This window comes from Athene noctua, chromosome Z (assembly GCF_965140245.1).
Source record: "Athene noctua chromosome Z, bAthNoc1.hap1.1, whole genome shotgun sequence".
In the NCBI taxonomy this organism is placed as follows: domain Eukaryota; kingdom Metazoa; phylum Chordata; class Aves; order Strigiformes; family Strigidae; genus Athene; species Athene noctua.
In genome coordinates this window covers 69,406,998-69,428,633 of record NC_134077.1, presented here as the reverse complement: position 1 = coordinate 69,428,633, position 21,636 = coordinate 69,406,998, and the positions used below count along the sequence as shown (strand labels likewise).

The 21,636-nt window shown below is 37.2% G+C and overlaps 1 protein-coding gene and 1 pseudogene across 3 annotated transcripts in view; both read left to right on the top strand.

The window, feature by feature from the left end:
- The window catches only part of UHRF2 (ubiquitin like with PHD and ring finger domains 2), a 91,214-nt gene that overhangs the window by 34,755 nt on the left and 34,823 nt on the right, over positions 1-21,636 (top strand). For all 3 annotated transcript variants that reach the window (XM_074931562.1, XM_074931561.1, XM_074931560.1), the window contains exon 4: positions 3,113-3,331. In XM_074931562.1, the coding sequence (XP_074787663.1) occupies positions 3,113-3,331 (219 nt within the window). The remainder of the gene's footprint in view (positions 1-3,112; positions 3,332-21,636) is intronic.
- LOC141973478 (mothers against decapentaplegic homolog 1-like) lies at positions 9,388-12,277 on the top strand (annotated as a pseudogene).

The window sequence follows — 21,636 nt, the reverse complement described above, 5'->3', positions numbered from 1 at the left end:
GGTGTTTTTCGGTAAATGATCTTGTTCTAGTCGTGCTGATAAGCAGTTGTCTTTGTTTGGGTTCTTTCATTAGGTACTTCCAAGAACAGAGCTGTAGTTAATAACAATGGCAATCTTTAAAGTTCCTCAGCAGTACAGTAGGAAGGATTCTGTTCTGAGCTGTATAGGAGTGGGAAAGATGACACAAATCTGAGAATTATTTTTTTCCAAATTCAATGATTAAGTAAATAATACCTTTGTCCAAAGGTCTCCCAGGAGGAAAAGAACCTGAAGAGATTATATTTTTAGAAGAGCATAAATTTTTTCAGTTGAAAGCTAATTTTCTATGAACATAAACTGATTTAAGTCACACATTCTGGGTTTGGGTTTTTTTTTTCTGATAGTGACACTTAAATTTTTTTAATGTGTATTGGTTATTTTTACAACCCCACCAATCTCATATGTACTTTTCACTTGATTATTTCACTGTATACATAAATGATGTCTGTTTTCTTCTGTTTTTTTCCTGTCTTTAGTTTCCTTATGTTTAAGCCCTGATTTCATTTTGGAGTTCAAGTAAACTGAGTCTTCATTTACTGTGTGCTGCTTGCCATCTTCTCCATATTTTAGGAAGGTTTTATTATAAGATGACTGCGACTGACTAGTAGCTCAAACATAGCTGTCTTTAAAATTTCAGTAGCCTGTCGTACTATACGGCGATGTCATTATACAGGCATTAAATAAAATAGACATTGTCTCTATAGTTGCTTTTTGCTTTGTCTTATTACCTGTAGATGAATCTGTCTTACTGTTTTTGTGGATATTACAGTTACAATGTTCATAATCGCTATAGTCAAATTCTATAATAGCTTTAAGGGAAAGCTAATAATCCTAAAAGTAAAACGACAAATGTTAGCTTTGTAGTACACACTCAAATTGGAAACAAAACCAAATAAAAATTACAAACAATGGAGAGTTACATCATATGAGACTGTTATTTGAATAATGGCTCAGTCCCAAGCACCCGTCATGCAGATTTTTATAATTAGGATCTGAAAATCTTGGGGAGAAAACACTCTTTGGATTTAACCTTTGTAAGTACTTACGGATATGGGTCTTCTTACTTGGCCATAGGTTTATCTAAAGGTGCAGCCACTTTTACACTAGAAATGAAAAAAAATTGATAGATCTTCCCACAGATTTAAGGCACACTAGTTAGATGCATGGTAGAGAACAAAGAAATGCCTGGAGATAAAATGCCAAGTCTAGCCCCTGCCCCCCGCATCATCTGTAGTAGCAAACAGGTGTGTTAGATTTAATAGAAGGCATAAAACAGAGCAAATAAACTAATTTAAAATGTCTTCAATTACATCAGTGGGCTTTCAATCAACTGTTTAGGAGCAGATATCCTGATTTCAGGCTATAGCTTATCAGAGCTTCATGCTATTACTGACCATAATTTCGGTATTCTTTATGTTTTAATGTAGCAAGTTACAATGTGTGATTTTCCCCAGGACCTTGAAATTATCTTGTTCATTAGAGAGGTATGCTGGGAGGTGACAGAGCCATACTTTTATTAGTAAGAGTAGATTTTTGCCATTATGATTTAAATGTGCTGTTTGATAAAGGTATATTAACTATAAAGCATGAGTGCTCTTGCCAAAATATCAATAATTGCATGATGGAAATTTAATTTAAGATGTATTATCCTCAGCAATGTCTGTTAAGGAAGAAGAATGAACACTTTTAATAGCAGTTGTTTATAGGCAGTAGACTTACTTTTATTTTCTCTCTTAAATTTGTACTGTGACCTCATCTAGTACTGGTTAAATGCTGGAAGATTTTTTGTTTATTTGCTTACACACAGTACCAGAAAGGAGTGTCACTGTTTTAGTTTAGTATCTTACTCTTAACAACTGGCCAGATCTTTTCTGCAGGCAGTTTCCATCATGTCCATATTGTGGCTGTTTTTCCAGCATGGGGCAAAGTATACAGGCTCCACTATCATTGAACGATTACCTTATACAGAGGATTTAAGAAGGCTGTGGTGTTAAACTAAAAAGTTAACATCTCAAACATTAAAAGTTTGCTTTCTTGTGTTGGAATTTTAGTTGTAGTGCTGTCAGATATCACTATCTTAATTCTTCTAAATGAGTCTTTCTCAACTTGGAGAGGAATTGGAGCTCTTTGGAAATTATTCATTACTGTTTGATTTTTGTATATGTGCTGTGATGGCATATACCAACAGAGGAGGAAGAAAGCAGTCTCTTACAAACCCTAGTAATTCGTGGCTAATATTATATAAAATGCTGTGTAAAAAGTCACCAAGTTTTGGTGAAAAGTAAATTGGCCAAAATCTTTTAATTATGATTTAGTGAACTATTAATTTTTTTCAGTATTACATTCCTTACTACATCTTGCCAAGAGAAGTGTTTTATAAAGAGAAGCAGTGATTCCCACATTTATTTTTATAGATTTTTTGGTTTTGTAATTTAAAGGGAGAAACATTTTCAAAGTGTTAGGTCATGTATCTCATTTGAGAGTCTTAGTTCTGTTTCTCACTATATTTTGTAATTAGACTTTTTTTTAAATGTGGTGCATGGAATGTGGACTACATACCTTTGATATGCTGTGTTAGTAGAGTCAGTTTTTACAAAAAAACTGTCCTAAATATGTGTTACTGAAGCTAATGGAAGTGTAACAAATACATGAAAGCAAAGCTAAATTAGAAATGTGCTGAGTTAAAAAAATCTAGTTTTAATCTTCATTATTTTTTCACTGCCATTTTAATTATTGACTTTACTGGGGGCAAACTAGGGCCATGTGTGTGCCAAAACCTTGAACGTGATTGTGTTCCAATCAAAGTACATTATAGATGTACTTTTTTGTTGTTGTTGTTTGAGAGAAAGATCTTGGAGGCTGGTTTTCTTCCATCTGAGGTTAGTGAAGTTCCTGGTCTGTGTTTAGATGAAAACTAAACTTTTAAAAGGATATGAGGTCAGATTTTTTATACTGGTTTTTGTATGCCCAAAGCATGTTTAAAAATTTATATTTTAGAAAAATGTTGTCTGTGTCTTATTACTTACTGTTATAGGACTTGTAATCATTACTGTTGTTGGTTTTACTTTTCAAGGTACCCAGAGAATGGCATAGTAGAAATGGACACCAGTAATCTTCGACCCCGAGCAAGAACCATTCTGAAGTGGAGTGAACTAAAAGTGGGTGATGTGGTGATGGTTAACTACAATGTTGAGACTCCAGAAGAAAGAGGATTTTGGTTTGATGCAGAAATTACCTCTTTGAGAGAAATCTCAAGGACTAACAAAGAGGTTCATGCTAAAATTCTGCTGGGGTAAGATTTGTTTGACCAACTCATAAAATCTCTACGTGTCATTTCAGGTATCTTTGAGTTTTCTTTGTCTACTAGTCATCGCTAGATTAAAATTAATGTTGTGCTTTGATGCCACCATTGTCTGAGTCATGGTATTGCAGTGCATGGTTTTTATGGTGTGCAGACTTAGCCATGAGTCAGAATTTTTACGTTTGCTGGAGGTAAACATAAAATCTAATGTATTATCTATGATTGAAATTAATCAGTGTGTTTATATTCCTTTATGTTTATATGTTACATATTTATACATTTATATTAGTTTTTATATATGTTCAATTCTATTGAAAGCTGAAAAATCTGTTTCCAGTAATTTTGGAGATAATTTGGAACCCCTAGATCTCACTGAATATTAGTCATCTCTGACAGTTGAGCAAGTCTCTGAGCTGTCTAATTGAATTTTTAGAGTAAAAAACTTAGATGGGTTTTATAGCTTCTGAGGAGTAAAATGTGGAACTGTGGGATGTGGGAAATTACGAGTTTTCATGTGGCTGAAGTCAGCTGAGTACCATTGCTTTGTTTTCCTATTTCATTTAAGAACTTGTGTGTAGTTCTTTGGGAGTAGTATTTTCTGAAGAAATCCATATGATGTAACTGTCAGTAAGATGTATGATTGCTGCCTTAGGAATGAATAGATGACCAGTCTTTATTGGCAGTCTCCTTGGCGAATTCACTGTAACCTTCTTTCTCCTCATTAGCTTTCCTCATTCCTTTAACGTTATCCTCTTCTGATGCAAAAGAATTAAAGACAAATAGATCCAGTCTGCCACCTCCATCCTTGCAGAAGAGGAGGGTGTATAGGTACTCATATTAGGCGTGAAACTGATTTTAAAATTAAACTGGAACTAAAGTGAAATTTCTTTATACTTAAGCAATGATTGATTTCATGTTGTCATGTCCCACACTTAGTCAGTGTGTAGTATCATTGTTCTGGGAGTATATTCCTTAAAATGAATTGGACTCTTAATGTGTTAGTGTAGTTTTCTTTATGAGAAAGGAGAATTACTGTATCTGTAGGAAGACTTATCGTAGGACATGGTTAATTGGAACAGACATATAGAAGACTTAGGATCTAGGGCAGTTAAATATTTTGTGTAAAAAATGTAGTTGTAAGTAGTACTGGGAAATAGGAAAGACATTGATAAATCATTGCAGGTAAATGAAAATCTGTTTTATGGATGTTTTTTAATTTGTCTCAGTGCATTATGTCTAGTACTAAGTTGAGCAGGCATATGGACTTGTTTTGCAGTCAAAGCAAAAAAACCCAACTTCACATGTAAAGCAAGAAAAAAAATGAGTAGGTAGGTTGAATTATTATCAGGCTGTTCGGAAATTAATTGTCGATTTCAAACTGTATGTTTGAAGTGGCATATCTCAGCTCAGAATCAAATTTATTAATCGAAATAAAAACCATTAGAATCAACACATTTTTGCCAACAAGAAACAAGCATATTTATTCCGGTTGCTTAAAATTCTGGACTTCTGGAGGCGATGAAGTCATCGAAGGCAGTTTCGGCCTCCCCTTGGTTTCTGAAGTGTCTCCCGCACAGGAAGCTGTCAAGATGCTTGAAGAAGTGCTAGTCGGTGGGCGAGAGGTCTGGTGAGTACGGTGGATGAGGCAGAGTTTCGTAGCCCAGCTCGTTCAACCACTGCAGCGTTGAAAGTGCAACGTGTGGCCGCGTGTTATCGTGGAGAAGGATTGGACCCTTTCTGTTGACCAGTGCTGGGTGCAGCCGTTGAATTTCCTGGTGCGTTTCGTTGATTTGCTGGACGTACTTCTCTGCTGTGATTGTTTCACCCGGATTCAGGAAGCTGTGATGGATTAAACCAGCAGCAGACCACCAGACAGTCAGTATGACCTTCTTCTGGTGCAGATAGGGCTTTGGGAAGTGCTGCAGAGCTTCATCGCGGTCCAACCACTGAGCTGATCGTCGCCGGTTATCGTAGAGCATCCATTTCTCATCGCACGTCACAGTACAGTCGAGAAATGGGTCGTTCTGGTTGCGAAAAAGAAGCGCCGATGACACTTCAAAACGGCAATTTCTGTGATTCTCAGTTTGTGCAGCACTGATTTGTGGAGCTTCTCGACTTTCCAATCTTCTTCAGATGCTCAGAAACGGTTGATATGCTTACCCCAAGTTCTTTTGCAAGTTCTCGAGCAGTTGTGCGTGTATCTGCTTCCACCAGAGCCTTCAGTTCATCGTTGGCAATAGCAGGAGGACGTCCACGACCTTCTTGATCTTCAAGGTTGAAATCGCCACGTCGAAATTTTTGGAACCAAAGTCGCACTGTCCATTTGTTAACACTTCCCTGGCCTTATATACCTCATTGATGTCTCAAGCAGCTTGCCCTGCATTACGTCCAAGTTTGAACTCGTAGATCTGTTGAAGTTGCTGTGTTGACATCTGAACTTCAAACCTCCAAAATTTGTCAAAAATGCAGTTTATATTACAATTTATTTATACAGCGTGAAAGTTAATAACGTGAGCTTTTCAAAAATATTTAACAGTATGCCAGTCAAGAGGGTACTATTCCTGAAACATATACAATGAAAATCACATTACAAAATGGAAATTAACTTCCAAACAGCCTAATAACTTGGAAGGGAGAGGAGACCAGGAAAGGGAGGCCAGTCTAGAGAGATGAAGATTTTCATTCTAATGCATTTAATGCTTGTATGGCATTTGGAGAATCAGAGATAGACTTCATGACTTCTACAAACAGAATTGACCAGATATCAAGTTTACATAAAGTTCAAATGTCTATTGATAATGTTACTTAGAACTGTTGTCTGTGTGGATTCTTTCAGAGTTTTTCCCATTTATTAAGATATGATAATCAAAATCTGGTTTATATTGGTAAAAGCAAACATATGGTGGCTGATAAAATATTCTGTTCATGCAGATTGCAACTCTATACCATAGTCTTTTTTTTTTTAAATCTAAGTAAGCTAATAGTTATGCTTCAGATTTGAAGATGGTAACTTCAAATACCATGGATACTGTGGCAAGTACCATGCGGTTCCCCATACATAGTATTGACACTTACTATCCTTTGAAAGGAATTGGGGGAGAAAAAGGCACAGTTGACAAATAATCTTATTCTGAGATGGTGAATTTAAGTCCATTTTTCAAATGGAATCTTATTTCTGTGAATTTTCTTCGCAACTAAGAATTCAGGCTTAATTTATATGTTGATAGATTGTATATGCTGATAGTTTGCAGAAAGTAAGGTTATCTGAGCCCTGCCATTTCTGAAATTTAACAAGGAGTAATTCTATATTGTGTGTGCTGTCTATGTCATTCCTCTCAATTAGCATTAAAAGTACAAGATAAATCTACTAGTATTCATAAACTTGTGTAAGGAACATGCTACAACAAGCATCGCTTTAGATTTCAGATGTGTTGGTTTACAAAAAAACCCCCAATCTCCTAATGTTTCAGTGTTTAATATGTATTAATATACTAATATAAATGCATAACACAAGATATGTTAATATAAATTTAGAATTATAACTATGATGTTATAATATTTTTGTCCATAATATTATAATATATGGATATTCTTAATTTTATATATTGATGTGTTGTCATGAGTTCTTACCATAGTGTTAGCATTAGCTAATTGTTTTAAATAAAGGTGAAATATATTTTGAATGCTTTATGAGTATATGATAGTGATGACTTGATTGTGTATTAATGTCTAATTTGTGTGTTAAGAAAAACCTTAGCAGGCAGTAAAGGGAGGCAGAGTTCTTAAGGTTACTTCAGTTGTATTCATGGCTTGGACTTTTTTCCCTTTCTGATATTACGTTAAAGAGGCTCTGTATAAAACAGTCTTGTACACAATAGTTAAATGTTTGATTTATTAATCTGGATTGCTTTTGACAAAGATTTTGTTAAGCTGTTGGCACAGTGACAGGAAATAACAAGAACACATACTGTTTGTGGTAATGTTTTGGAGCTGGTAGAACATGTGATGAGTAGTTCTTTTTTACTATCAGTTAACATGTATGTATCTTAGGTGTTACTTTTATTCACGTCTTGGTCATAACCTAAAGGAAATGTCCTGTACAGTCTGTCTCATCAGTTCATCTTTTGGGAAACAAAGATTAGAGAACGTTATCAGAGAGGAATGAGACTGACCACCTGTGGTTCTCATTTGTACTGTATTTGCACTGCAACTGAAATTTGTAATTATGGGATGTCTAAAACCTATCCAAACTGGACTGTCTCAGAGACAAATACAAGGGAAACAGCAGTTCTTTGACAATGGAACATACATGGGCCTAGGACCATGGGTCTGTCATGACCTTGTGTGCATGCTTATAGTTCAGAACAGTCTCTGCCTGTGGTACCTCTCAACTGATTTTAACTAAATTAGCAGGGTGTACCTCTATTTTTGAACATCCTCTATTTTTTTCTTTTTTAGGAATATCTACTGTTTCATGATTGAAATTAGTTAATTGTAATCCAGAGTAATATGTCTTGTCCTCTTTGCACTTTAAAGGGCACGTATCAAATGCCTGTTACTGGTGGGTAATTGTGAGATAAACTGCTAACAAAGACACAACACCAAATCAAACTCAAGTAGTTTAAATGGTGCTTTCTCCTTGCTAGACAGAATCAGTTCTTACTTCTCTTCAGTCAGCCTTTGAAATTTTGGCTCTGTCACTACCAAGACTTGTATTTTGTTTAAGCCTTTGGAGTGAATGTTTCCTCTGCAGATTTTATACCTCGTCGACTAAGTGGGTATTTAGTGAATTTGAAGTCTTTACCCAAGTAGCAGTAATGGAAAGTAATAAAAGCATTCTAAACTTTCAGTTTTATATTTCACATCTTTCAATTCTGCAGGGTTTTTTTGAATGAGGCTTCCTGCTCCCAAAAAAGGATTTTTTTGTGTTCAGATCAATCCAATTTTTAAATATGCTTATTACGTTTTTCTATGTAACCTGCAAGGTACGGGGTTTATTTTCCTCATTTGAACACAACTTCTGCTTTTTCCTTTTTTTTTTTTTTTTGGTAGGATACATTCCTGTTTATCTTCTTTTAGATTCCTTTTATTCATGCCTAGCATGTTTTTGTTTCTTGGAAGGTAGTATGATGTTTTTACAGTTTTTATACTACCTGTGCAGATTTAACTTTTGGCTGTTCCTTTTTACTACTTTTGAACAAGTTTTTCCATTTATGTTTAACTTCTGATTTTTGAAGTCATGTGTAATGTTTGTTTTTATAGCTTTGCAGAGGTACAGAATTTAAATGTAGTACAGAATAGAGAAATAACAGTGCAACAAGTCTTGCATGTTCTGGATTATTTCAAGAGTACTTGTGCTTCTGTGAATTTCTATCTAGCTGGTCCAAAAAAAAAGTTATCGACAGTTGTACCTTCTTTTGACAGGAAAATACAGTACCATACTTCCTACCCTTCTCGGTATGAACTATGATAATCAACGTGTCACACTTGTTGTACTTCGTAGGTACCCAACAGTGTAGGTCTCATACTGTATTTCTTCTGTAGGCCTAGAATTTCTGTCTACGTGGTTTATCCCTTCCTGATGATTGTATACTTTTGTGGTATAATGTTCTACACAAAATAACTTTACAGTTTATTTGTTTTAATGCACCATCTTTGATTGTTGCTGGTTGATCTGGGAAGATGTTGTTTTGCTGTTATGTGGAATATTACTAGATTTACTTTGAGCCATTTTTCAAAAAAAACTTTCATGCTGTTCAGTGGGTATCCTGATAATAAGGAATCTAATTGCTGAAGGACTTGCCTGCAGGTTTCTTGCACAGATATAATGGCAAAAAAAACTTTTAAAAGGGTGTCTCTTTGTGTCTCGCTCTTTCCTCTTCTCTTCATTACTTCAGTGAAGCTGGCCACCTCCTTTGAAGAGACCTCCTTTTGAATCATCACAGCTGTTTAAAATCAAGATAAATTCCAGTTGTCCAAGAAGCCTGCTGGGATTTTTTCATGGTGATTCTGTAGAGGTGTTGCCTAAAACTTCTCAAGTGCATCTGTGAACTGCTTTTCCTTAGTCTCTATAGCTAGAGCTGTCTCACTGTGGTAATTGTCCTCTTCACCAGGATCATAAATGAGATATACTACCTTGGTTCAGCACCTATGAACTCAAACCCCAAATGTTTAGAAAGAACTGAAAGAGTATGTTTTGAACGGTATTTGGCTGATATACCAGCCTTTTGATGTTTCCTCCTTTTTCCTTTCCCTCCTTACTTTTCAGACAAAAAAATTCCATTTTACAAACGCTCTCTGAATAGTTACAACAGCCAGGTTCTACATGGATCATAGCTATTTCTCAATGCACTTTGTTTCCTTTCATGCTTTATTCTCCTGCTTTAAAGAGGACAGATCTTCAGGAGATTCCACTGTGCAGAGAGAAGTGGAAGGATGACAGTTTTAAGATTGCTTACCTGTAATTATTTCTCTTACATGGAGGAAATACTTTTATCTCTTGATACATCCCTCTTCCTGCTTCTTTAAGGGAGATAGATTACATAAAAAGTAATTTGTCTTCTTTGCCATTTCTCTGCACATTGCTTGTTCTTAATAGGGAGTATGGGGAAACTGATATTTGATGGAGTGTTTCAGTTTGCTTTCCCAAAATGGAGGAAAAGTAGACTAGTTGCTTGTATTCATGTTGCACGTTTTAGACTGTGAATGTACTGTTCTTCTGTCTTGAAGTTTTAAAATTCGAGTTGCAAACCAAATCTGCCTTCCTAGAGATAGTGTTCTCTCTCAAACTAAGTAGCCCAGTTATGTTAAGAGCTTCTCAGTCCTGCTGGTGAATGGGTAAGACTTTGAAGGACAAATCCTCCCAAGGAAAGGAGTAGGCAAATCCTGTGGATCAAAACCTTGCTAATTGCTCAGCTTGTATCAACATGCATTTGGCTTCTATTGGGGCCCATAGTTGGGTTCCCATCTGTCCCTGGAAGTTCTTGATCCTCAAGTGGGACAGGAACATCTGTGCCAACAGGTTGGCCAACCTAGTGGTAAAGGGACAGTGTGACCTATGATTAAGGGAGACACTGGCATTGTATGGAAGGCAAGGGGTACAGGGTGGTGAAAATAAGAAGAATCTTGGGATCGGTGAAAGAAGGATACCCTTCTCAAGTGCCTGTATGAAAATACAGCCTGAGAAACAAGCAGGAAGAATTAGTTCTGCATGTAGTCACAGAACTGTGATGTTGTTGGTATAGTGGAGATGTGATGGCTCGCATATAGCTCTCAGGACTGAAGCAAGAGATGAATGGATACAAACTTCTTAGGAAAGACAAAGAAGTCAGGGCTGCCATGACATGAAGAAGTTTGGATGTGTGGAGGTCACACACAGATACAAACCCTTCTGTTTCTACCCCACGGTGGGGCCCTAGGAACACACATGAAGATCTTTCATCACACCCCTTGGCGCCTCCTCAGCCCCAACCAGCTGAGGCAGAATGGCGCCCCCTTCCGTGCAAACTCTTCTCAAGCCTCTGGAGCTGATCCTTTACAACGCTGATGGTCCGGAGTGATAGAAGATGCGCTACTAGAAGGGGACTGGCACACGGCTGGAACACTTGCCTGCCCGGTGATCGTCCAGAATGGCACTGGAAAATTGGAACCACATGATAGGAAGATTTTGCAGCAAGCTAAACAAGCGGTTGTCACTTATGGTTTAAAGTCCGAAGCAGCCAGAAACATTATAAAATATCTTTACTGTCGATTTAATGGCTCCTGATTACCTGCCTCCGGAAGGTCAGATGACACATGATACTTCCCAGCTAATGGATACCATCATGATGGCACCCACAATTCCCCCTGACATACACAGAAGAGGTGTTCAGGCAGTTGCTTACAAAAAGCCAAAGTATTGGTGCTCCATTGTCTACGATGAGCTGAATAATCACATCAGGGAGGCATTCATGCTTCTTCCACCAGCATCTTGGTGGATGGCTTCACTGATCCTTCAAACAATAAGAACATAATTTTGCTTGGGGCTGTTCTCAAACGTTAACCACACCTCTGCCGTTGAGAATACTAGGCAGCATATTGGCAAAGGTGCTCATCTCTGTTAACGTTAGTGGAGAGGTGTATGCTGAGTGTCTGAGCGACAGCAGTATTTTTGTGCAAAGTCAGAACTGCAGCTACCATCATGGGTTCCATCCCACCACAGTCTACAAAATCCCCAGTGGCTGCAGTATGAAAATTTTCAGTAATCAAGAGTTTGTTCAGCTGTTGGCTCAATCAGTTAATCATGGCTTTGAGACAGTGTATGAGCTTACTAAGATGTGCCCTCTCCGTATAAGTTTTGTAAAGGATTGGGGAGCTGAGTATTGTCGCCAAAACGTAATAAGCACTCCATGCTGGATAGAAATACATCTTCATGGTCCCCTTCAGTGGCTGGATAAAGTACTTACTCTGATGGGCTCTCCTCATAATCCCATTTCTTCAGTGTCTTAAAAGGTCCCAAGCTCCTGTGTTTTGAAAACAATTGTACTTGCATTAAGCGGTGCATTCTTAAAATAACCAAGCAAGTTTGGATTGTCCAAAAAGAAAAAGGGGGATATATAGGGAAATTGTTATTGCACGTGTGATTGTTGCATGTACTACGTTTATGTTACCTATACTGGCCAGTTGCCTAATAAAGTTGGAACAAGTTTGTAAATCATATTGGTGTGTACGCTTGTTACCCAGGCGACATTGTTACGTATTAAAGCATTAAATGCTTTAACAAAAAAAGTGCGTAAGTACTGACTGTTAAAATTTGGAATGTTTTGGGGTTTCATAACCATTTCATAATTACCATTAAAGTACCTTTTGAAGTTAAAGACTGGATTTGACTTGGATCTTGATTTTTTTTTTTGTTTTCCTAGAACATAAATGATAAACTTCAGTATTTGTAACACTATCCTTTATCTAATAAACGTGGACTTGGAACCACAGAGTCTTTTGACTTGCTTTCTAGGGGGTGATTTTTAGAAGTGTTTTGAAGATTAGTTTGTCCCACTGGGGAAGATAACTCCAGACAGAAGAGGAAGAACAGAAGAAAATAAACTTAAGTGCAAAAAGGCAAAGAGTGTGTGTGTGTGTGTGTGTGTGTGTGTGTAAAAATGGTGGTGAGCACAATATTAGGAAAAGCATTATGAAAATAAAAGAGAAAAAGAGTGCTGTAGAAATACATGTATACATTTAAGAGAACCATTGAGGATGGAAAGGAGCTTTTAAGATTGCTCAGGCAGGGTCAGCTGGAGCAGATTGCCTGGGATTGTGTCTAGTTTGGTTTTGAATATCTTTGTGTGGAGACTTAGCAATCTATCGACAGTCACTATAATAAGGTATTTTATGTGGTCAGAGGGTGTTTCATGTGTTTCTGTTTGTGCCTGTTACCTCTTGTTTTGGCAGTAGGCATGAATGAGAGGAGTCTGGCTCCCTGTTTATACATATGGACAATAGCCATTCACACACAAACCATCTCTTCTCCAAACCAAGCACTCACATATCAAAGATGTTTCAATCCCTTAATCATTTTTGTGGCCCTTTTCTAGAACCACTCCTGTAAGCCTATGTCTGTCTTATCCTGGGGAGTCCAGATGTGGCCTCACCAGTGCTGAGTAGTGAGGAATGTTCACCTTCCCTTTGCCTGCTCTTAATGTAGTCCAGAGGGGATGTTGACCTTCTTTGCTTACACAAGAGCACATTGCTGGTTTATGGTCAGCTTGTTTATGAGTTCCTCAAGGTCTTTCTCTACCAAGCTGCTCTCCAGCCAGTTGGCGTTCAGCAGGTACTGGTTCATGGGGTACTCACTGTGTGCAGGACATGGCATTTGTCTTTGAACATAATGAAGTTCCTCTCTGTCCAACTCTCCAGGTCACTCTGAAGGGTGACACATGCATCTGATATTGGCGGCTACTTCTGGTTTTGTATCATCTGTGAATTTACTGAGAGTCCACTTTGTTCCCATCATTCAGCTCATTAATGAGGATGTTAAACAGTACTGGCCCCAGGATCAACGCCTGGGGTGCTACTGACTTGCCTCCAACTAGTCTTTGTGCCACTGATCACAGTCGTGTGGATTCAGCCAGTTATCAGTTCTCCTTACTGTGTACTTAGCTAACTCATACTTTATCATCTTATATGGGAGGATGTTATGGGAGACAGTATCAAAAGCCTTACTAAAGTGGATGTGAACATCTGCTCTCCTGTTGTCTTCCAGACAAGTCACCTTATTATAGAATACTGTTGGGGTCGTCAAGCATGGTTTCCCCTTTCTAAGTCTATGCTCATAATTCCTGATCACCTTCTTGTTCTAGTATCTGGCAATTACAGAATTATTTGCTGCATCACCATCCCAGGGATTGAGTTGAGACTCACCAGTCTGTCAGCAGGTCTTCCTTCTTGAAGGTAGGAGTGACATTTGCTCTCTAACAGTTCTCAGGAAGGTGTACCAGTTGTGACCTTTCAAAGATGACTGAGAGTAGCCTTGTCCAGACATCAGGCAGCTCCCTCAGTGCTCATGGGTGCAACCTGTTAGTCCCCAGTTTAAGTGCTCCGTAACCTAATTCCCCTCCACTGAGGCTGAGTCTTCCTTGCTACAGACATTCCATCTGGTCCCAGGGGCCTGGGATTTCTGAACATTGGTCTTGCCAGTAGACACTGAGGCAAAGAAGGGGTTAAGTACCTTGGCCTTTTCCATGTTTATTGTCATCATTGTCCCAGCTATATTTAGCAGTGGACTGATGTTTTCTCTAGTTTTCCTTTCTTGTTTTTTAAGTTTTAGAATCCATCCTTGTTGCTCTTCACCTCTGTTGCCAGGTTCAAATCGAGGTAGATCTTGGCTTTCCCAACCTTATGCCTACACAATTGGGCAGGAACTCCATACTCCTCCCTGGGTCAGCTGCCCCTGTTTCCACCTCTTACACACTTCCTTTTTATGTCTGAGTTTAGTCTGAGGGCTCCTTGCTCATCCATGCAGTCTTCCTGCTGACTTTCATTTCCTGCACATGGTGACTGACTTTCCTGAGCTTGGAGGAGATGATGCTTAGTCTCTCTAAGTTCACTGTGTACTTTCTGACTTTCAGAAATTCTTGGTGAGATGAGATTTATCCTGTTCTGAACAGGAACATCCCTGGATGCCAAGATTTTTCATTAAAGTAATGCTCTTATTTAATCCAAGTTGTGATAATCCATCTGTTACTAACTTTCCAGGCTAGAAGGTTTTTGGTCTTACTGTGAACAATTCTCATTTGCTTTTGGTTGGATATGAAGCATTCTATGGGGAGTGTCTTTGTGTCTTTGTATTTACAATTTTAAGGTGGATACCTTCAGATCTTTTTTATTGGTTTTAAAGCACCTAAAATTTACTGATTTATTTATTCACTTAGTATTAACTTTATTATTATACAGAGTACTTAACCATATTTCTGTGTTTGCAAGACTGCCTTTGCTATTCTATGTTTTCTGGAAGGCCTTTTCATCCTGACAGTATGTGTCCCTGAGAGATTTTGTTATGAAGGGAGGTGCTTCTTCTCATGTCTTTGTTTTTGAATTGAGATTGTCACTTAATCCACCCAGATACGCAGGTTGGGCTCCTTTAACTGTATCTAAGTTCATGATGAGTATGTGTGCTGCATCTGCTCTTGGAACTGTGACATAGTGTAAAATCTAGATAGAAGCTTTTAACCTCTTCTACTAAGAATCACTTATTTGTAGCTTTGTCTCTTCTGGCATAAAATAATTTATTGACTAGTCCAGACCCCTGGAATGATGTCTTGAGCAGACTCTTTGCTTGGTTCTCAGTCTTGCAATTCAGTCCACACTCACGAAGAGAAGCAGACTGAGCTTAGACCATGCCCTATGATGCCCCACATGGCTCCCGTAGCTTTGTTCTTCATCTGTGCAGCCTTTGGGGCTCTATCTTTGCAGGTCTCCAAACAGCTCTATTTACCTGGTTCTTAATCGACGTTCTGGCAAGTACGTGTTGACGTCTGCATGTCGGAACCTGGATGTGGAAACTGTAGATGCCTCTTTAGCCACAAACTCACCCGAGTGGAAGGCGGCAGCGGTTGTGTGGTCCCGGCGGCCTCCCTGCAGCACCATGGACAGGGCTGGGGCCGGCGGGCGGGCGGTGGGGTCGGCCCTGCCCTGCTGCCCTGCCCCGCCACCCTATCCCCAGTTTTTATTCAGCATTGTGTTTTGACTCTTAGCGTCTGTTGAAATCTTTTTCTTCTGATTTCAGTATGGTAAAGTGATAAAACTAGAAAATACCAGGCAGAGATCTAGCAATTGTAACTTGAAGAGGCCAACGCGCTCCCTCTTCCCACGTGCAAAGTTTCTGCTTGCTTCTCTAACGTTCATCTCCTTCACAGATCCCAGGCTAAAGGAAAAAGGATAGACCTTGCGGCCAAATCTCTGCTTCCAGGGTCTGGCACTATGAACTGCAATGTTTTGTAAATGCATCAAGCATTATGCCTACTACTAAGATTAAAAAAAGTAATATCCCGGCAGGAATGTGAATTTGTAGGGTTGGGAGTTGGGGATATGTGTGTTCTTCATTATTTTGTTTTTTAAAGCCTTAACAATTCATATTAGATTATGACTTTTCTGACAGTAAGGTGTTCAGCATATTCTGGAAAATAGGGGGGTTGTTTTTTTGTTTTTTGGGGTTTTTTTTTCAGTTTAACCTTAGCACTATATATATATACATAAAATAATAAGATCTTTGCATAGTTTAAAAGTTATCTTGTGTCTTTGTCATTATAGTGGCTTGTGTAATAAAAATAAATGAAGTTAAATTAAAGGTACAGCTCATACTGTCCCATTTTGTAACTGTGAGTTTATTTTGATGATAAAGCAAATGAGTATGGAATATTCTGAAAAAATCTTGGAAAATATTGTCTGTTTTTCTGCTTGCATACAATACAAAATAAAAGAACATCTGTAACTCAGTGCAACCTAGCAGAATTTAGTCAAATTATCAGTGTACTATTCTATCTTCATGTGAGAAGACTTTCTAAGTTACCTTTAAAACAAGCCTGTTTAAAATCAAATCTCGTCACGTTTGGTGAGAATTGTAGTTGTATTGTAGTACCTTCTGGCTTTTGTTTCATGCTGTGTAGACTGCGTGTTTGCAGTTTGAAACTGTAGTTTAGCCTAAGTTATAGTTAATGCTTAAATGTAAAGCAACCGGTAGTAATTTTCACATTGCAATATTTTATATCAGATTGAGATACTTTCCATTTCACATCTTCTGAAATATATATGCTGTTACATGTATTTGCTTTAATTTCAAAACATTCTTCTGGGTAACAGTGACTTTGAATATATTGAAGTGAACATCACAACATAGTTCAGTTTTTCAAGAGAAGATATCTGTACAGATAGTTACAATAGCACATACTAAATTCACTAACTTAATGATTTTAATGTATTTGTAATTTAATATTTTTCTAATAAAATTTACTAAATAATGGTTTTTATGCTCATTTAGGGAACACAGTTTCTCTTGTTTCAAAGGCAAAGAAAAGGGTTTTTAAAAAACAGTCCTGACTTTATAAAGTAAGAGTTGCTGCTTGAAAGATTTGCAAAAGCAGAATAGAGGCTGAATAATCATAAATGGGATGTTAACAAAGTAGTGCATATAAAAAGATAGATACTGAAAGTGGTAGTAAATTTGATCGTGTTTTGATTTTTATATTGTTATCTGAATTCATACATTAGGAGAGCGTAGTCAACATTATTCTGTTATGTTTTATTCTGATTGTGAGTCTTTCTCTGTTGTCATGGTCAAATACCCTTTGACAGTAACCATAGAAGCTGACAAATTAATTAGTTGTCTGGTAAACATGACTTTGTGTAAGATTTTGCTCTTAGGAAGCCTGAAGATAAATTATCATTAGACACTTTTCCTTATAATTCTTTGTGTGACTATAACCTTAGTTTTTTCAATAGTAAAATTTCCCCAGTTTTTATTCAGCATTGTGTTTTGACTCTTAGTGTGTGTTGAAATATTTTTCTTCTGATTTCAATATGGTGAATTGATAAAACTAGAAAATACCAGGCAGATATTTAGCAATTGTAACTTGAATCTCTTGCACTGTAAGAACTGGTAGAGTTTTCAGTGTGGTAATTGTTGTCTAGCAACTTGTATTTTCTTGAAAGTTGACCTTCGAAATATCCAGAATAATGCCCAGTTGTCATACTTCTACTCAGCTGTGATATGTATGTCTAGAGTGTTTTGCAACCTGAAGGAGTGAAGAAAAGAAGTGTGTGTGTGTGGAAATTAAGAGATAAGAAGGTTCAGTTGAAGTTTTCCCTGGCTAAGACCAATCTATCTAAAAGAAAATTTTGTATTAGGAATTCTGTTGTATTGAAGGGTCTGGATCTGGTTTGGGATTTAATTTCTTTAAAGGATTTAGTGCACTTATATGAAGTACAAATGCAGTCCCATTTATTACATGTAATGTATAACTCAAGATATATTGGTTTTAATCTAATTCTCGGTATGGTAAGGTGAAGAAATTAAGAAAGATGATACTTTTTCATATATTTGACAGAATAATATAACCACTTTATTAGATAACCATTTTTTTAAGACAAATGATGTGTAGCCTAATTATTGTTAAATCTATTGTATATGTAATGTGATAGAAGAATTAGTCTTTTAAGAGCAACTAGCTGAGCAAGATTTTTAGCCTTGGTAAGGCACAACCATTTATTATTTAGCCATCATTTGTTACAATGGTAGGTGATCTTCTTCTGTAGTTCTGGATATGCAGCTGTGTCATTTGTCAGAACATACCAGCTTTGTAAAGTTATTTGACAGTGTTTGCTTGCTCCTTCTGTAGCTCATAGCAGAAAATAAAATGTTTTTTCTAGTTCAAATTCGGGGTATCTTTTAGGAAAAACTTACTCTGAAAATTACTTTGAGTGCCCTTATCCCAAAGGAAAAATACAGGAGGTGACCGAAAGAGAAGGAATGGCTACCATGGCCTAATATGTGATACAGAAATGAATTCAGTCTATTGTGTCAGTTACATCTAGGTATGTGAATAGGGTTGCGTATGTCAGTAGGATTGTAGTGTATAAGAGGAAAGCATGCTTTTACCAATTGTTGCCTATATGCAACTGAATTCATATTTTTGAGAGTTCTGTGTTTTCTAATATTAATTAGAGGAGTTGTTTTATTTAATGAGTTGTTTTATTTAACTAGTTAGATAAAATGTGTTGTGCTTCAACACTTTGATAATATACGTATGGCTTTTTGTAATGTTGATGATAAAAATCCATGCTTCTACATACTTCACAAAAACTTATTGCTCTGGTGCCTTTTGGAATGCTAAGATCATTGAACCAATTTACAAATCTTTTCATGGTATCTTTCAAGAAAACAATGTGATGATCATTGTAGTTAAAACTAATTTTAATAGTTTAAATTGGCACCAGTGAAATCTCCTCCTAATAAATATTCTACTGAGCTAGGTTTGATTTGTTTCCCGAAGATATGGATAGCAGTAACACAGGTGTCTAGATTTGTGTGTACAGCTTTATAGCGTTTGGCCACCTTCCTTCTAGTCTAAAGACCATATGCAGAGAATTACAGGTGATAAACGGCTTTTCATTTTAACCAAATGATTTCTAAATTTCTTGAGAAAATGCAGTAAAAAAGGGAGTAAATTAGAGCAAAACAGCGCTAAACAATAAGTAACTGTAGAGAGAGGGTAGAAAATGTTGCAAGTTTTTCCTAGATGCAATTTTGCTTATAATAGGGATAGTGTATTTAGACTACACACATTAAAGATGGGTAAAGTCATGTTTGTGGCTGCTGTGTTGAGACTATCACTGTTGTTTCTTGACAAGATTTAAACTTAATTATCTTTCAGATTTTCTGTGGATGCACATGTAGTTATATGCTTACTAATGTCCAACATGTTATTCAACTTCTGTGACTATTTTGACTTTTCCATACAGATTGGCTTAAAGTTTAAGGTGTACTTCTTTATTTTTTACCTTTTGTTTTGTATGCATACAGGTATGCAAACCAATACATGTATTTTTTATATGAATATAAAATTTCACATTACTTAGGTGAAAGAAGGCATAATTTGATATTTTGGTTTTAGAATAGATTCACTACTTTAAGTTATGTTAGAAATAAGTAGGAGAGAAATCAGGCAGGATAGGCAGGCAAGTAGTGGTATAGCCAAGGAAGGTCCTAACATAACTAGATTTATAGCATTAAAGAGTTTAACAAAATTTGTTTTGGTTTTAGCTTTAAGCTAAGGACTAACAAAAGGTATAGGGCGACTTAGAAAAGACTCTCCAAGCTACAGAAAATAAGGAGGGAAACCTTGATCCTTTAAGAAGCTCGCCCAGTCTCTGCGTGTTCATTTGTTTTTTCTGCCAGAGATCATGTTTACAATTTGTCCTTTCTGTATTTGAATATGTAGTGCTTTTATGACTATGAATTAATGGGTATATATTGTAGATAATTCAAAATGTCTTTGCATGATACTGCAGAAGAGAGAAGCTTCCACTCTTACCTTCACTGCAGAGGTATACTGGTACCACAGTCCTTTTAGAGGGTAGTCTTTCTTGGGAGTGCTCTTCTGTCTGTTTCAGGGACAGTTTTCTACTTAAATAAGTTACTCCAAAGCTGGAAATTGTGCCTTAAGGAGAGCTGCAGATTAGGTAACAGCTGAAGGAATTTAAGTGCTACAGCCATTCACAAACTGGAAGCATCTCCATAACTTTATCTTGTCAGAGGCATACTTTGTTGTAATGAAGGTGATGTCCATTGTTCTAGTGTGGGTGGTTGGACCCTGCAGGCTCATCCCAACTGAGGTGCAGAAAATCAGACTTCTTGTGTTCACTGTACTGTATGGAAACCTAAATAGTTACCCACAATGGCCAGAACTGCTTTTAAGTAATGCCCCCTAGGGTGCAGATGAAGATTATCTTAAATACATGGTTTTCCTCATCAGGAAAACAAACTGTTCTCTATCTGATGGATGTATTGGTTGATGTAGCATTTATATGCTCTAATGAAATACCCAGATCTTTGAAATTTGCTAGCATTTGCCTTTTATGCATATGACCAACAAATGGAGAATGTTTTCCCTTCAAAACCTGCAAGGAGAAAAAAGGGTCAAAATAAATACAGATGCAAAAGTAAACAGCTGTTGGTCCACTTAAAAGACAATTATAGCAAATCAAGATACTATCAGAGTCCTTTCAACACCAGTTCCATGCAGTGCTCAGGGCCACCAAAAAGTGGGTTTTGCCTCTTTTTCCCTGGCTTAGTTTTTTTCTGCATTGGTTAGTCAGCCAGTGGCAGAATCCAAGAACTGGAGTTAGCACAAGGGAAGTGATGGGAGCAGACAAAGAGGTACAGTGTGGAGCAACAGAACCCAGACTGAAGCCTGGTGTTTCTGGAGGTGTTCTGTTACTGAAGTTATGCTTATTTAATATGAACCTAGTATCTTGTTTCCCTCCCTCTCTATAGTTTGGTTTAGTTTTGCAGCCTAGACCCTTTCTGATAAGGATATGCCACCTGGCTGACTTCAGAAAGATTTTCAAGTCACCTCTGTGATTGTTTCTTACAGATAGCATATAAATAGGGCTTAGAAGACTTGTTTACCTGATTCAAACATATTCTTAGACCTTTCTACACTAAATATCTGAAAGAAATACAGCGTTTCAACTTCATCTGTGTTCATGTAGTTGCTTGTGTAGTTTCAGATTTTGAAGTGGTTTTCTAGAACCAAAACAGAGACTTCAGCAGTGCCACAGAATTAGATTAACTTTTGAAGAGAAAAGAAGTTCAGCAAACCCAAATCTCCTTCAGGTTATTTTTTTATTATTATTGGCTAGGTGTCACCCTGAAAGAAATAAAGCTTTCCAGCTAGTAAATTCTTTTCTCTCATGCCAGACTACTCAGTTCTGAAATCAGTAATGACAGATGTGAGTCACTGAAATCAGTGACACTATGTTCAGTAATTAGTACTTCCAGTATGGGTTTTGCTGAAAAAGGTAGAACAGGCAGTTGAAGACACAATATCGTCCTGAGGAGGGAAGAAAAGGGAGTGTTTTAACTGCTGGTGTTTTTATGGCCTTTTCTTCCTAGATACATTTATGTTTGAATTAGAATTTTAGTAAATACAAAGAGATTATAATAAGAGGAGGTGAAAAACTTTACTCTGCATTTATTATTTACTAATCCTTCTCTGGAAGTCTTTCAGCATTAATGTGGAGTCATGGAGTGTTTGTTACTC